General features: G+C 44.9%; 1 protein-coding gene across 6 annotated transcripts in view; it reads right to left on the bottom strand.

Annotated features, from left to right (window-relative positions):
- ZNF254 (zinc finger protein 254) overlaps window positions 1–16,480 on the bottom strand; it is an 88,788-nt gene extending 72,308 nt beyond the window's left edge. Inside the window, exons 1-4 of one of the 6 annotated variants that reach the window (XM_065536331.2) lie at window positions 16,312–16,480; window positions 10,481–10,576; window positions 7,763–7,840; window positions 6,954–7,097 (exon numbers count right to left, since the gene is read on the bottom strand). Coding sequence is in view for 1 of the 6 variants with exons in the window: in XM_065536329.2 (XP_065392401.1) it covers window positions 16,312–16,341 (30 nt within the window). In the remaining 5 variants the exon portion in view is untranslated. Of the gene's footprint in view, window positions 1–6,953; window positions 7,098–7,762; window positions 7,841–10,480; window positions 10,577–14,946; window positions 15,612–16,311 lie in introns of those variants that run through there. The other 5 variants (XM_065536333.2, XM_065536330.2, XM_045378975.3 and 2 more) reach the window with 5 other exon arrangements.
- Between the last annotated feature and the right edge of the window lie 1,226 nt (window positions 16,481–17,706).

The raw sequence follows: 17,706 nt of genomic DNA, 5'->3' as shown, positions 1-17,706 counted from the left end.
CAAGGGATATGTTACAACTCCCTCTGTGAGCAGGGACCAGGCAGGAGAAGACAGTCACATCACCTGGGTAATGAATGGAAATATATGTCGTAATGCTCCTTTTTGGCAGTAGAGTTGCATTACCAGGGTGTCAAACCTAGCAATACATCACAATTGCTTATGTGGTCGGGAGACAGGCAGGAGAGTCACATAACCTGGGTATAGGGCCCAGAGACATGTCCCAATGCTTTCTGTGGGCAGTGCCAAGGCAGGGGAGGAGACTCGCATCAGTTAAGTGTAAGGTCCAGTGATATGTCACAATGTCCCCTGTGAGCAGCACCAATGCAGAAAAATAGAATCACATCCCCTCAGTTCTGGGTTCAGCAATATGTCACTATTCCATCTGTGGGCTGGTCTTAGGCAAGAGAGTCAGATCACTCAGGTGTCGGGCAGAGAAAAATGTTACAATTAAACCTGTGGGAAGGTGCAGAGATGAAATTAACAATCCCACACATGTTCCGGTTTTAGGTAAAGGAGGTTAACCCTTCCTATATGTTGTGTCTAAGAACAGCAGTTACAATGTCATCAGTGAACTAAATTTGTACCTGACAGCCTATACTCCTCCTGCGGACTTTGTCTAATTAGTGAAGTCACAGCCTCATAGGTGTGCTGAATCTTGCTCTTAGGGTCACCAACTCACTGTGGACTGGATCCATATACGAGAGTCAATTTTTCCACCTTTGACTTTCTCTATGTGCTATCCAGAACTTCAAAAGTGGGCTGTTTATGTGAGAGTATGATGATGTATACTGTTCAATAGGTGTTCATATGACTGTAAAAATCTCCAGGCCGGCTGCAGCGGCTCATGCCTATAATCCCAGCACTTTGGGAGGCCAATGCAGGCGGATCATGAGGTCAGGAGATTGAGATCATCCTGGCCAGCATGGTGAAACCCCCTTTCTACTAAAAATACAAAAATTAGCTGGGTATGGTGGCGTGTGCCTGTAATCCCAGCTACTCAAGAGGCTGAGGCAGGAGAATCACTTGAACCCGGAGGCAGAGGTTGCACTAAGCTGAGATCGCACCACTGCACTCCAGTTGGGGTGACAGAGTGAGACTTCATCCCAAAAAAAGAAAAAGAAAAAAAGAAAATCACCCCTGTGTGCTGGATGTTGTTAGTACACTCCTTTTTTTTCTTTCTTTCTTTTTTTTTTTTTTTTGTAAGACAGTCTCGCACTATCACTCAGGCAGGAGAACAGTGGCGTGATCTCGACTCAATGCAACCTCCACCTCCCGGGGTTCAAGCAATTCTCCTGCCTCAGGCTCCCAAGTAGCTGGGATTACAGGGCCCGCCACCATGACCAACTAATTTTTTGTATTTTTTAGTAGAGACGGGGTTTCACCATGTTGGTCAGGCTGGTCTCAAACTCCTGACCTTGTTTCATCCACCTCAGCCTCCCAAAGTGCTGGGATTGCAGGCGTGAGCCACAGCGCCTGGTTAGTACACCGTCTATACTACTCAAGGTTTTTATCCAGTATAAATGAGAGGCAGTTTACTCTTAAATCATGTTTGTAAACACCCATGACCATACTTGTGGCCCTAAGTCTAGGTATTAGAGTCAACCTCTCTCTAGTTTGTTGGGTTTAGAGAATAGAGTCCTCATCTGCTATGTTCTGAGTTTAGAAATGTGTCACCATCTCAACTGTGACTGGAGGCTCATATATGACAGTCACAATTCCAACTGTGCACAGTGTTTGCATTTGACAGTCTGTTTGCATTTGAGATTCAAGACTTCAGCCATGGGCTCTTTCCCTGTGTGAGGGTGATAATCCTAATAGTTGGTGAGGTGTGCATATAAGAAACAATCTCACTTTTATGCTGTGCCCTGGGATAACACTCTTTGTAACACTCGAGGGCATTATATATGTTAGAGTGTGGCAATTCTTTATGACCTTCATAAAAAGAGAAGACTAAGGATGTGACTAATCTAAGGCAGGCTATGAGAGACACTATTTCTTCTAATAGCTGACTTGAGGTATGAGAGTCATCACTGCACTTATAAGCCGACTATAGTATAAGTAACCATTTAACCTGTAGGTAGGGAGTTAGCAAGAGTTACATCACCTGGGATTTCAGCCAAGGATATCTCACACTCTTCCCTGAGGGAAGGAACCAAGCAGGAGTGTCACATCACCTGGCTGCTCAGCCAGGGATATGTTACAATTCTCTCCTGAAAGCACAGCACGGGCAACACAGTCACATCACCTGGGTGCTGAGCTCAGCACTGTGTCACAATGCTCCCTGGGGGCAAGACAGAGGCAGAACACCCACATCACCTGGTGTCTGGTTCCAGGGATATGTCACAATCTTTCCTGTGCAGGGCAGGGTGCATGCAAGAAGTGTCACCTTTTAGGTCCGGATGCAGATATATGTCACAAGGTCCCTGTGGGCAGAGCCCAAGCAGGAGCATGCAATCCCATAGGTAGTGGGCCTAGTAATATTTTACATTATCCAAAATATTTGAGGCCCAGAGAAAACAGAAGAATCACATCACCTAGGTGCTGGGTCTAGTGATACATCCCAATCCTCCCTTTTGGCAGGGCCCAGGCAGAAGAATTACATAACCTAGGTGCTGGGTCTAGTGATATGTCACAATCCTCCCTTTTGGCAGGGCCCAGGCAGAAGAATTACATCACCTAGGTGATGAATGAAAAGATATGTAATAACACCTCTGTGGGCAGGGCCCATGTGGGAGATTCACATCACCAAAGTGTTAGAACAAGCCACATGTCAATACACAATGTACAAGAGGAACCAGGCAGCAGAGGAAAGTCACATCACCTAGGTTCTGACCCAGCAATATATTACAATCCCTTCTTAGGAAAAGCCCAGGAAGTAGAGGGAAGTCACATCACCAGGACACTAGGCCCAGTGATATGTTCAGTGTTCTCTGTGGAAAGCACTAAGACCAGAGAATAGACTCACATCACCTAAATGCTGGGTCCAGAAATATGGCACAATCCCATCTGTACATTCAGCTCAGGCAGTAGAGTCGAATTACTCAGGTGCTAAAAAAAAAAGGTGTATGTCACAAACACACCTGAATTAAGGTCAAGGTATGAGATTAACAATTTCACACATGTCTTAGTTCTAGGTATGAGACGTAATATCCTCTGTATGTTGGGTGTTAAGTACATGAGTGACAGTCTCAATGATGGTCTGGATTTGTGTATGGGAACTTCAGTCCCTCCTGCAAATGGTGTCATTTTAGTGAAATCACTGACTCACAGGTGTGCTGAATCTTGGTCTCAGAGACACTAACCTCTCTATGGACCGAATTAACATGAGATTTAATTTTCTAACTTTCAACTGCATCTGCATATGAGATTCGGAACCTCAACAGTGAGCTGTGTTTACGTGGAAGGATGACAGTCTTTATTGTTGGCAGGCTATGCATATGAGTGTCACAACCTCCCCTGTGTGCTGAGTTCTGTTAGGACATTCTCTGTACCTCTTGACAACTTTATACAGTGAGAGAGTGTTAATTCTTTATGATCTTCATACAAAGAAGAAACCCAAGACATTACTCATTTTCCTGACCCTGGCTATGAGAGATAATGTATCTGCTATTGGTTGTTTAGAGGTATGAAAGTCATATTGCACCTGTAAGTTTGGATAATATGCATCACAATCCACCAGTGAATAGGGATTAACCAAAAGATTCACCTCACCCGCCTTTTGGGGCAGTGATATGTCAGAGGGCAGGGACAGGGACAGGGCAGAAGTGTCACATCACCTGGGTGCTCAATTAGGGATATGTTACAGTCTCCTCTTGAAAGCAGAATACAGTCAGCAGAATCACATCACCTGGATGCTAGGCCCAGTGATATGTTACAATGATCTGTGGGCAAGGACCAGGCAGGAAAAACACATCACCTGATTGCTGAGTCCGGTGATTTGCCACAATCTTCCCAGTGGTCAGGGTGCAGGCAGAAAAGGGGAGTTAAACCTCCTAGATAATGAATGCAAAGATATGTCACAAGGCCACTTATGTGCTGGGCTCAGGCAGAAGCCTCCCATTTCATGGGTGTTAAACTCAGTGATATGTCACTATACCCAAAATATGCCAGAAACAGGAAAAATAAAAGAATCACATCATCTAAGTGATGGAAAGATGACATAATACTTCGGTGGGCAGTTCTCATGCCACAAAGTTGTATCACCTAGGTGTTGAATCCAGGCATATGTCACAACACACAATGCATGCAGGGCTTAGGCAGAAGAAGAAAGTCACAACACATAGGTGGTGAGTCCAGCAACACATCACAATCCCTGCTTGGGCAAAGCCCAAACCATAAAGAAGAGCCACATCACCTATGTACTGGGCTCAGCAATATGTCACACTACCCCTTATGTGGAGGGCCCACGCAAGAGGTCACATCACCTATATAATGAGCTCAGCAATATGTCACAGTACCCACTTCGCGGAGGGCCCATCCAAGAGAGTCACATCATCTAAATTATGGGCCTCAAAATATGTCAAAATGTTCTCTATGAAGAGGAACAGCTCAGGAAAACAAAAGAATCACAAGACCTAGGGTTTAGGCCCAACTATATGTAATAAACACCCCAGTTCGCAGAGCCCACGCATGAGAAAAGAGTCACATCACCTAGGTGCTGGGCCCAGTGATATGTACCAATACGGTTTTTTTGGCAGTTCCCAGGTAGGAGTGTCACATCACCTAGGTGATTAATAGAAAAATATTTCATAATACCTCTATGGGCGGGGCCCATGCAGGAGAGTTGCATTACCTATGTGTTAGACCCAGTGATATATCTCAATACACAATGTGTGCAAGTACCAGGCTGGAGACGAGAGTCACCTCATCTAGGTTCTTGACCCAGTGGTATGTCACAATCTCTTTTTGGGCAGAGATGGAACAGCAGAGAAGAGTCACATCACCTAGATTCTGGGCCCAGCAATATGTCACAATACCCGAAGAAGAGGGTCCAAACAAAAGAGTTACATCGGCCGGGTGTGGTGACTCATGCCTGTAATCCCAGCACTTTGGGAGGCCAAGGTGGGTGGATCACTTGAGGTCAGCAGTTCAAGACCAGCCTGGCTAACATGGTGAAACTCCGTCCCTACTAAAAATACAAAAATTAGCTGGCTGTGGTGATGTGCGCCTATAATCCCAGCTACTCAGGATGCTGAGGCAAGTGAATCACTTGAACCCAGGAGGCGGAGGTTGCAGTGAACCAAGATCACACCACTGCACTCCAGCCAGGGCAAAAGAGCCAGACACTGTCTCAAAAAAAAAAAAAAAAAAAAATTGTTACATCACCTAACTAAAGGATTAAGGGTCTCCGATATAAGACACAGCGCACCTCATGGATAGGGCTCAGGAAGAAGTGTGCAGTCACATAACATTTGAGCTGGTCCCAGCTATGTGTCAAAATCACTCCAGTGGGCAGGGCCCTGGCATAAGAAGAGAGTCATATCGAAGCTAGGTGCAGTGGCTCATGCCTGAAATCCCAGCACTTTGGGAGGCCAAGGCAGGCGGATCACCTGAGGTCGGGAGTTGGAGACCAGCCCGACCAACATGGAGAAACCCCATCTCTACTAAAAATACAAAAAAAATTTGCCAGGCCTGGTGGCGCATGCCTGTAATCCCAGCTGAGCCCAGATGGCACCATTGCACTCCAGCCTGGACAACAAGAGCGAAACTGCATCTTAAAAAGTAAATAAATAAAAAGTCACATAATGTAGGTGCTTGGCTAAGCAATATGTCACAATCCCCACTGTGGACAGGTCCCAAGGAGAAGAGAGTCACACAGTCTCAGTAATGGGTCCAGACATATGTTACAGTGACTTCTGGGAGTCAGCAGAAGAATCATATCACCTGTATGCTACATTCAGCAGTAAGTCACTCTCTATTCTATAGGCAAGGCCCAGGCAGGAGAGGAGAGTCACGTCACCTTGGTGCTGCGTCCAAAGATATGTCACAGTCTCTTTTTGGTCAATGTCCAGGTAAGAGAGAAGAGTCACATAAAATAGTCAATGGGTGCCAAGAGCAATGGCTCACATCTGTAATCTCGGCACATTGGGAAGTCAAGGCCGGCAGATCGGCTGAGGTCAGGAGTTTGATATCAGCCTGGCCAGCAGGGTGATATCTTGTCTCTACTAAAAACACAAAAATTATCCGGGCTTGGTGGCACACAGCTGTAGTTTCAGCTACTCAGGAGGCTGAGGAAGGAGAATCACTTGAACCCAGGAGGCAAAAGTTGAAGTGAGCAGAGATCACGCCACTGCACTCCATCCTGGGTGACAGAGTGAGATTCCGTCTCAAAAATAAAATTAAAATAAATAAAACATAATACAATAAATAAAATAGTCAAAGGGCCCCAGGTATGTTACAATGCACCTTGTAGGCAGGGTCCAGGCAGGAGACTCATATCACATTTGTTCTGTGCCCAGGAATACATCACTATGCCTTCTGAGAGCAGTGCCATGACAAAAGAGTAATGTCACCTTAGTATTAGGCCCAGTGACATGTCACAATATCCCCTGTGGGCAAAAACCTAGGAAGAGGAGAAAAGTCATGTTAGCCAGGTGCTGAGCCCAGTGATACGTCACAATCCTTTCTGTGAGTCGGGGCCAAGCAGAAGGGAGCCGCATTACCTGTGTGACGGATGCGGGGATATGTCACAATGTCCTCTGTAGGCAGGGCCTAAGCAGTAGAGTTACATCACCTAGGTTTTGGACCCAGCAATATGTCACAATGGGCCACATGGGCAGGGCACAGGCAGAAGAGTCACATAACCTATGTGTGGAGCCCAGCGATATGACACAATGCCCCCTGTGGAAGAGCCAAGGCTGGAGAGAAGATTCACACCACCTGGGTACAAGACCCAGCGATATGTCACAATGTCTTCTGTGGGCAGTGCCAGGGCAGTAGAATAGTTACATCACCTCAATTCTGGGTCCAACGATATGTCACAATCCTTTCTGTGGGCTGGGCTCAGGCGGGAGTATCAACTCACTCTGTTGCCGGGTAAAGTCATATGTCATAATCACACTGTCAGACATGTTCAGGGATGAGATAATACATCTGGACTGGAAAGAATCAACACATCAAAAATATGACCAAGGGCCGGGCGCGGTGGCTCAAGCCTGTAATCCCAGCACTTTGGGAGGCCGAGACGGGCGGATCACGAGGTCAGGAGATCAAGACCATCCTGGCTAACACCGTGAAACCCCGTCTCTACTAAAAATACAAAAAACTAGCCGGGCGAGGTGGCGGGCGCCTGTAGTCCCAGCTACTCCGGAGGCTGAGGCAGGAGAATGGCCTAAACCCGGGAGGCGGAGCTTGCAGTGAGCTGAGATCCGGCCACTGCACTCCAGCCCGGGCTACAGAGCAAGACTCCGTCTCAAAAAAAAAAAAAAAAAAAATGACCAAGACCGTGCACGGTGGCGCATGCCTGTAATCCCAGCACTTTGGGAGGTCCAGGCGGGAGGATACTTTGAGCCCAGCAGTTTAAGACTATCCTGGGGGCCACATTGTGAGACAACACCTATATTAAAAAATAATAATTAAATTAAAAATATATATATATATATAAAAAACACCAGAGCCTGAAAAACATAGCAAGACCACGTCTCTTCTTAAAAAACAAACAAAAAAAAAGGAGATAGATGATAGATTGATTGATAGGTAGGTAGGCAGGTAGGTAGATAGAGAGAGAACCAGTCATGGTGGCTCACGCCTATAAGCTCAGTACCTTGAGAGGCCGAGGCCAAGCGATCGCTTGACTGCAGGAGTTTGAGATCAGCCTGGAAAACATGATGGAACTCCATCTCTACAAAAATAAAATGCAAGATATACAAAATAATGTGCCAGTGTGGTGCCCTATACCTTTAGTCCCAGCTACTAAAGAGGCAGGGTGTCTGAGACGGGAGGATCACCTGAGCCCAGGGAGGTCGAGGCTGCAGTGAGCTGTGATCAGGTAATTGCACTTAAGCCTGGGTGAAAGAAATCTAAAACAACAGGAACTTCAGTATACAGGAAGCAGCTTAAAAAAAAAAAAAACCCAAAACACAAAAACCTACAGAACTCAATGTACTGTGGAAACAAACTCAAAGTGGGGATAGAAAACAAACAAACAAACAAACAGAACGATCCCCAGATCCCCAGCTATTTGGGAGGCCAAAATGGGAGGATCACCTGCATGAGCCCAGGAAGGTGGAGGGCACAGTGAACCATCATTGAATTTCTCTGCTGGACCTAAGCGGTACTGCACCGGCGAGAGCCATCGGGTCCATCTTAAACATTTTAAGCTGGCGACCAAGTCCTACGCTTGTGGCTTACATCCTGTAGACCTAGCGGCCAGAAGGAAAAGCCAGCTGATGGCGGAGGCAGAAGCCCACTGGTTCCACCCTACAGGCCACGTGTGGCGCTCGCGGCCTGAAGTTGTCCCCGTTGGAAACTTATTCCCCCCAAGGTGGCCCACCTCAGCGGCCGGCCTCTAAGTCCGCTGGCCTTCCTTCCTAAGCTTTCAATCTCTGATCAACCCAAACGTGAGGCCAGCGGCCTCAAGTAGTGGCCACAGCTTGCAGCCCACATCTGGTCACCTGACGGCCTGACCAGGAAGCTACTGGGTCCACCCTGCCGGCCATGTGTGGCGCTCGCGCTCAAAACGGTCCCTCTGGCAGCTAAGTCTGAGAGCTTCCCACCTACTCTGGGCGACAGAGTGAGACTCCATCTCAAAAAAAGAAAAAGAAAAAGAACAAGAAGAAGAAAGAAAGAGAAAGAGAAAGAGAAAAAGAAAAAGAAAAAGAAAAAGAAAAAGAAAAAGAAGAGCCGGCGCAGTGGCTCAGGCCTGTAATCCCAGCACTTTGGGAGGATGAGGCGGGAGGATCACCTCATGTCAGGAGTTTGAGACCAGCCTGACCAACATGGAGAAACCCCATCTCTACCAAAAATACAAAATTACCTGGGCATGGTAGCACATGCCTGTAATCCCAGCCACTTGGGAGGCTGAGGCAGGAGATTACTTGAACCAGGGAGGTGGAGGTTGCGGTGAGCTGAGATCACGCCATTGAACTCCAGCCTGGGCAACAAGAGTGAAACTCCATCTCAAAAAAAGAAAAAAAGAAAAATGTAGAATAAAGAAAGAAATGAAGGAAAGAAACAAGCAAGAAAGAAAAGAGAGCCAAAAAAAAGGAAGAATGAAAAGGAAAAAGAAGAAAATAAAAGTGGGCAGAACATGTTGGCTCAAACCTATAATCCCAACACTTTGGGAAGCTGAAATGGAAGAACTAGCTGTTGACACAAGCCCTGGGAACATAGCGAGGCCTTGTCTCTACTACAAGAAATAAAACATTTAGCCAGGCATGATGGCATGCTCATGTAGTAAGAAAGAAAACAGGCAGGAGGAAAGGAGCAAAGGAAAGAAGAAAGGTAGGAAGGAAAAAGAAACCAAGTTCTACAAGGAAAAAAAATTAAAAAGAAACAAAAAGAGAGAAATATATTAAAAAAAAAAAAAAAAGGAAGAGAGAAATAGGGAAAGACAGACAGAAAGAAAGAGACAGAAAGGGAGAAAAAAATAGGAAAAGAGGAAAGGAGGCCAGGCGCAGTGGTTCACACCTATAATTCCAGCACTTTGGGAAGCCAAGGCAGGAGGATCCCTTGAGGTCAGGAGTTCGAGACCAGACTGGCCAACATGGCAAAACCCTGTCTCTACTAAAAAAATACAAAGAATTAGCCAGGCATCATGGCGCACAACTGTAATGCCAGCTATTCAGAGGCTGAAGCATGAGAATCACTTGATCGTAGGATTCAGAGATTGCAATGAGCTGAGATTGCACCATTGCACTCCAGCCTGGGCAATAGAGCAAGACTCTATCTCAAGGGGGAAAAAAAAAAAAAGAGGAAAGAAGAAAGATGAAAAAACAGAACCTAAAAAAGGAGAGGCAGAGAAGAAATTAGCGCTGGTTGAAGCCTCCAGGAGGCCACACCAACTGTTTGCCCACCTGCTGTGTAATGACCTTAGATGTTCAGAAGCCACTCCCTCTACACTGAAGAGCCATGAGATATGTGAAATACTTGCTGCTCACATTGTGACTCTCATGCAAACAAAATACACGGTTTCATTGTTTGAATCCTGTGGTTTCTTTCAGCCCACTTTTGTTGATTTAACCTAGTTAATGTATATTTTGAATTGTGTGTATGGCTTCAGAACTAAAGTTGATAATGAAATCTCAAGTTTTGATAGCCCAGGAAGAGCATAAATATCTAATTTCACCTGAATTGATTTGAGGGAAAATTACCAGTGGAATGCCTTGGTCTGATTATCTGATAGAATCAATTGTTGTACATAAAACAGATCTGCACACATATATATATTATAACAAAATAAAGGAAGACAAAAAAAAAAAATCTGGCTTCTTGACCTTCGAACCTCTCACCCAGGCCACCTACCATCTTTACTCCCACTTACCTGGTTGTGCAGCTGTGGTCTCCTCACTCTTCACAGTCCAGGGCTCTTTCTTTCCCTCCAAAAAAGTCACCAGGTCCAGCTTAGAGATGGCAAGACCTGTTTTTAATAAAAAGTCAGATGACTCATGCTGGAGGATCTGTAATTTCCAGCTCAGTACTGTGGCTCAGTAGAGAAAAGGGAACATTATATGAGATTTTTAAAAATTGTTCCCCAAAATACTGTTTCCTACCAGCTTCTTTAGAATATGTAGGAAGTATTTTAAGTTTAGAAATTCTAAGCTTCATTTTCAAGTTTGAATGAATCAAAACTAACGGGGAGGGCTGGAAACACTAGGAAGATTTTTTTCTGCATCAACAAACTTACAATTTTTTTTTTTCCTGAAAGCAAAACTCTGAAATTCATTCAGACAAAGCACTACCTCCCAAGGAGACATTCTAAAAAGGAAAGAAATAAAGCCCTTGTTATGTTGTAACCCAGCGAGTTGTAGAGAAACACCACGCTCTGCGACTAATTCAGGAGTCCTTTATTGCCGGTGGCCGAGAGACAGCTAGCACTCAAAATTCTCTCCGCCCCGAAGAAGGGGCTAGATTTCCTTTCATACCTTGGTCTAAAAGGGCAGGGGGGAGCCTAGTTGAAGCAATTTTACAGAAGCAGAACAGGCAAAAAGTTAAAAAGATAAATGGTTACAGAAACAGTTACAGAAAAAATAAACAGTTCCAGGTGCAGGGGCTTAAACTATCACAAAGCGATAAACGCAGGGGCTTTGAATGCATTCCCAGGAGCTGCTGGTACAGCTTGCCTCAGTATCTTATCAGTAAGTGTATTCCTGGATGTGCTTGGAGTCAGCTTGCACTAGTTATGTCCGTAAGGGAGTAGGGTAACGGGGCTGCAAGCGAAGAAACTAAAATGGAGTCTGTCCAGCTCTCTCAGCTACGAGAGACAATCAGGTTAAAACAAGGTAGGGTATCACAGTTATTAGACGTTAGATATTCTGAAGGCAAGTTATTCCGACTCAGAGACAACGTATGTATAGTTCTCTAACATCAAATCTTTATACATATTCTGCTGAGGATTCAGGTATTTTTACTCCTCCAGAGAGAATTCTATGGCCACATCCCTGAATGTCAACAGTTTCTGTAATAAAAATAAATAATGCATTGATCATGCAGTCAAGGGTAGAGTTCCTAATTTGACCCAAGATGAAATTAAAAAGTTAAGAGAAGAACTGGTTCTGACTTATGAGTGGCCTGAGTTATTAAATAAGATACTTTTAAACACAGTAATATTTCGAATGTATTCTCTAATTCTGTGGAAATAGAATAAGATCCACAAAATTAGCAGAAATATGTACATATAAAACAAAATCTAAACAGGAATCAGTAAAAGAATATACATTTTTGAGTGCTATTTTTGTTTTTTGTTTTTTTTTTTTTTGAGACGGAGTCTTGCTCTGTCTCCAGGCTGGAGTGCAGTGGTATAATCTCGGCTCACTGCAACCTCCACCTCCCGGGCTCAAGCAATTCTCCTGCCTCAGCCTCCTGAGTAGCTAGGATTACAGGCGCCCACCACCACGCCCAGCTAATTTTTTGTATTTTCAGTACAGATGGGGTTTCACCATGTTGGCCAGGCTGGTCTCAGACTCCTGACCTCGTGATTTGCCTGCCTCAGTTTCCCAAAGTGCTGAGATTACAGGCGTGAGTCACCATGCCCAGCCGAGCTTTGCGTTTTACCCCTATTTATCTGATTTGAAATTTATCTCAAAAGGATTTATGACCCAATACACAGAGATAACTGTAAAACAACATCCAGGACAGTTTTCATAACTGAGTAATATAAACAAGGCAACAACAGAAAATTGATCAAATGATGCTTACATTTTATGCATACACCCACAGAAATGGTAACTATGTACACACGAAAAGTGGGAGAGTAGCACACTTCTGTTTAAATGAAATTAACAAATATTTTAAATTGTATAAAAATTATAAGCCTCTTTGTGTATGCTTTTTTGTGTTTCCTAAAACAAGGATGAAGATCAAAACATTTAACGATATAAACTAAATTAAGAGCTATTGTTACTGAATCAGGTGTTCTTTAAAATTTTTTTGCTTTGGCTGGTACAGTGGCTCATGCCTGTAATCTCAGCAATTTGGGAGGCCGAGGTAGGTGGATCACCTGAGGTCAGGAGTTTGAGACCAGCCTGACCAATATAGTGAAATGCCGTCTCCAGTAAAAATACAAAAATTAGCCAGGCGTGATGGCATGCACCTGTAGTACCAGCTACTCAGGAAGCTGAGACAGGACAATTGCTTGAACCCAGGATATTAAGGTTGCAGTGAGCTGAGATCGTGCCACTGCACTGCAGCCTGGGTGACAAAGTATGACTCTGTCTCAAAAAAAAAAAAACAAAAAAATTTTTTTGGCTTTATGTGCCACGTTATATTTTAGATTTTTAAGATGATATATTAGTTATATATTAATTTTTGTTCTCTTTCTCTGAATATGCAAAAAGTAAAGTGTATGCTTGTAAAATAAAGATGAAATAAAATAAAAACCTACAAAACTAATGCCTTTTTTAGAACTTCCAGTTTCAAAAGCTGATATCTACAGTCAACAAATATGAGATCATTTGTTCTCCAAAGCAAGCTATAAGCAAAAAACAAAAAAAAACCTAAAAAGAAAAAGAAACAGAGTTTTTGGATTAAATGTGACAATTTATAAACCTCACTTAGGAAACCCATCCCTCCAAGAAACTCATTTCATAATAAAGAGAAAAATAACTTTATAGAGAAGAAACTTCGCAGAAAACACCTTAGCCAGATGAATAAAGTTAGTGTCAGCTGTAATTAGACAAATTGGATCCAGAAGCCAATGCACAGATGGGCCCATAATTACTGCTATGATATTGGTGGAGAGAAAAGTAAATACTAATCTGAATCTAATAATGAAAAAACAGAACCTGTAGGGAAGACACAGGTAGTGGTATTTCTTCAAACTTGTCATGTAATCCTAACTGGAAGCCTGGGCTAAGAACCACTTAGCTGACCATTGCTTCTCAAGCTTCGATGTGCATATAGCTCATTTGGTATTCTGAGCCACTCTCTAACTAATGTGATTCTGCAGGTTTTGGAGGGGTCCAGAAATTAGCTTGTTTATCAAAAGTTCCCTGTTAATGCGCTGTTGCTCTCCAGCACTCAGAGAAAGCAGGCATAGCACACAGAGTCCCTTACATCTGATACCCTTATTGCAACACAAATACTTTTTGTTACAGTGAAGACCACAAGTCACTGTCTCAGAGAATCACATGCTTCGCCAGCTTTTTAAAGTTTACAGAAGGCTGGAGAATGTAGTAATGTCTACATCTGCATTTGAACAACAACATGTACACATACATTAATATGGTGTTTATTGAGCTTGTACTATGTGCTCACCAAGTATGCTATAATATACTGTGCTGGGAAACTCGCATGGTGTCAGCTAAGCCTCAAAAAACTTTGAAAGGTGGGTACTAAGTGTCTCATAATTCCCAGTAGGATTTAGATGACGGCTTAGGCTATTTCTTCTGGTTTCCCTATCACTATAAAAGCTAAATACACACAGATGGGAGGGATATAGAAAGGAAGGGGTAAGTAGAGAGACTTTTAATTGTTGTGTTTCTATTTACTTTCTCATGACTGTGGATCTGCAGAAGTGTAAAACAGGTTGCTGTGTAAAATGTAAGCACTGGTTTCATTGAGAAAGAAAGACATTAAGATTCTAAAATGTATACTCCTTTGTTCCCATGTATTTGCTTTTGTGTTTGGAAAAATTGTGAGCTCCAGCTCTGAAGAGACACCAAGGGTAGACACCTGTTTCACACTCCTGCAGATCCAATAGTTGTTCCAAACAGGAGTCTGATCTCCTCTAATTGGTTCTGTGAGGGGAGATTTCAGTGTGGGTCAGACCTGGACAAGGCTCAAAGAGGGTAGGTCTGGATAGGGCTGGGGTAGGGAGCTGGCCCTCATCTTCTCATCTCTATGCTGCTGGCTTATTTTGTGTTCTATCTTTCCTAAGCTGGACCAACAAGAGCTTGACTCCCAAGAATTTTTCTGATTTTAATGGTTTAAGCTTCATCTCTATTCTGCATGACACACGAACAACCGATTTAACCAAAACATGTAGTACTTTCTATAAAAACTACATTAGAAACGATTCTTAACAAGAGAAAAGCAACAGAAAAAATTGTATCAACTCTTCTGTCTATGATGTCCCTTCAGGTGGTGACATCAGAACTCACAACATAAGAGCAGTGTCCCAAATAAAGCCCAAGTCTTCTGTGCAACTCCCTTCTTCATTCTGATCACATTACTCCTAATTCAACCATGTATTTATTGGCTCTAGAATAATAATTCCTGAATAGTAGAGTCCATGATTATTTCACCTGTTCTTCTAATGGCAAATAATAATAATAAAAGCAATGTGTTTACCTATCAATTTGAGCCTCCAGACCTCCTACTTGTTCTTCACCCAAGTATCAGGAAACAAGAGCAACTCCCATTTGGATGTCAAATAAGAACATTCCATGAGGGGAGAAACAAGCCCTGGATTACTCACTCTTCTTTGTTTGAGATAAGAGGAAGATTGGACTCTGTTGTCAGCCTGACCCCAGTCTGCACAGGACACCCCCAAATGCCTCAGACTATTAGGCGCTAGTGAAAGGGTCTGTAGTGGCCCTGGGCTGATGCTCCAAAAGTTATTCAAACAGAGGAGACTCAGGCTGACTCTGTGAGGCCAGAATAAAAAATAAAACAGCTGGCCAGATGCGGTGGCTCATGCCTATAATCCCAGCACCTTGGGAGGCTGAGGTGGGCAGATGACTTGAGATCAGGAGTTCGAGACCAGCCTGGCCAACATGGCGAAACTCCATCTCTACTAAAAATAAAAAATTAGCCAGGCATGGTGGTGGGCACCTGTAATCCCAGCTATTTGGGAGGCTGAGGCAGCAGAATCGCTTAAACCCAGGAGGTGGAGTTTGCAGTGAGCCGAGATTGCACCACTGCACTGCCAGGGCCACAGAGTGAGACTCCGTCTCAAAAAATAATAAAAAATAACAAAAACTTAAAAAATAAAAATAAAACTGCCTCTAATTCTTGATCCTGATCTGATGTTACCTATAGCTATTCAGCTAACTGTTGGGTACAAGGACAAGAATACTTTTCTTGGCCAGGCGTGGTGGCTCACGCCTGTAATCCCAACACTTTGGGAGGCCAAGGCAGGCATTTCACCTGAGGTCAGGAATTCGAGACCAGCGTGACCAACATGGAGAAACCCTGTCTCTACTAGAAATACAAAACTAGCCAGCCGTGGTGGCGCAGGTATGTAATCCTAGTTTTTCGGAGGGCTGAGGCACCAGAATCGCTTGACTCTGGGAGACGGAGGTTGTAGTGATCGCGCCACTGCACTCCAGCCTGGGCGACAAGGCAAGACTCCGTCTCAAACAAAATGTTTAAGAAAAGAGACTTGGCAGCCCCACCTGCCGCAGCTCCTGCCACGCACACACCGAGTCAGGATTCTGCCCTGATGATCCGCCTGGCATCCCTGAACAATCTGGGAAATACTCGGGACTGCGTGCAGAGCTGCCGAGGGAGCTCCAGATAGGGCGCCGCAGGGACGGGGCGGAACGCGGGGGTCCCGGCTGCGGGCCCAGCCGCCATCTTGCGGCCAGAGGGTCCGGGCGCCGAACTGCGCCAGCAGGGACTCAGGTCGGAAACCCGGGAGCGGAAAGGAGACCAGTCCCGCCGGTTACACAGCCCGCTCTCTCCTCTCGGGATGCCCCAACCCCGCACACTCACCCTTTCCCAGCTTTCAGGATGTCCTGGCATCTTCGCTGTGCGTCTCTCCCGACCTGCAGATCACAGGGCAACAGAGGCCGTCACAGAGTCACCAAGGGCTCCCGAGGTGAAGAACGTAGAAGAGTGGAGACAGATCCCAAGCTCTGGTGGGAGCGACAAAGGCCCCGCCAAATGGCGAAAACCACGCCCTCCTCTTCAACTGTGCGCTTGATTGGGCGGTTCCCGCGCCAGCGCCAATGATTGGATAAAGCACAGACACTCTCCCCATACCACCCCCGACGCCCGCCCTCCTCTCAGCATTAGTGCGTTTTATGAACAGAAAAACAGGCAGGCCAGGCGCAGTGGCTCACGCCTGTAATCCCAGCACCTTGAGAGGCCGAGGCGAGTGGGTCACAAGGTCAGGAGTTCAAGACCAGCCTGGCCAAAATGGTGAAACCCCGTCTCTACTAAAAATACGAAAATTAGCCGGCCGTGGTGGCAGGTGCCTGTAATCCCAGCTACTGGAGAGGCTGAGGTAGGCGAATCACTTGAACCTGGGAGGCAGAGGTTGCAGGGAGCCAAGATCGTGCCACTGCACTCCAGCCTGGGCAACAGAGGGAGACTTTGTCTCAAAAAAAAAAGAAAAGAAAAGAAAAACAGGCTAAAGTAGGTAGGGTAAAATGCACAGGGAATTACAGCTAATTAAGAAGTGAGTTGAGACTTAAAATGCACTTGCTCTTTCCCTTGCCTGCGTCTGCTTGTATAATGCATCTTATTTGCTACTTAAGGGTAAGAAAAGATCATTTGGATTTATTTTTTTTTTTTTTTTTTTTTTTGAGACTGAGTTTCACTCTTATTGCCCAGGCTGGAGTGCAATGGTGTGATCTTGGCTCACTGCAACCTCTGCCTCCCGGGTTCAAATGATTCTCCTGCCTCAACCTCCCAAGTAGCTGGGATTACCCCGAGTAACTGGGATTACAGGCATATGCCACCATGCCCGACTACTTTTGTATTTTTAGTAGAGACAGGGTTTCGCCATGTTACCCAGGCTGGTCTTGAACTCCTGACACCACGCTGCTCTGAACTCGTGACCGCCCGCCAGAGCCTCCCAAAGTGCTGGGATTACAGGCGTAAGCCACCACGACCGGCCCATTTGGACATTTTTTAACAACTTTTTAATCATTTTGATAATGCAGGAAAGACCTTCATCCCATCCCTGGACCCCTCTCTCACCATGCTGTACCACACTGCTGACCACATCGTGGGATGTCCATTAGGAATGGGGCTGGGGTGGGGGGCAGTCGAGGCTGAGAATGGTTAAGCAAGAATTATGTTACCCAAATTTGTTCATCTTAGAAAGCCTCCTCTATCGTTCCGTGTGAAGTGGCTATTCCAGGGTAACTGTGCCCTGACTGC

This window comes from Macaca fascicularis, chromosome 19 (assembly GCF_037993035.2).
Source record: "Macaca fascicularis isolate 582-1 chromosome 19, T2T-MFA8v1.1".
Taxonomy (NCBI): domain Eukaryota; kingdom Metazoa; phylum Chordata; class Mammalia; order Primates; family Cercopithecidae; genus Macaca; species Macaca fascicularis.
The sequence above is the reverse complement of the archived record's forward strand: the minus strand, read 5'-3'. Positions and strand labels throughout refer to the sequence as shown.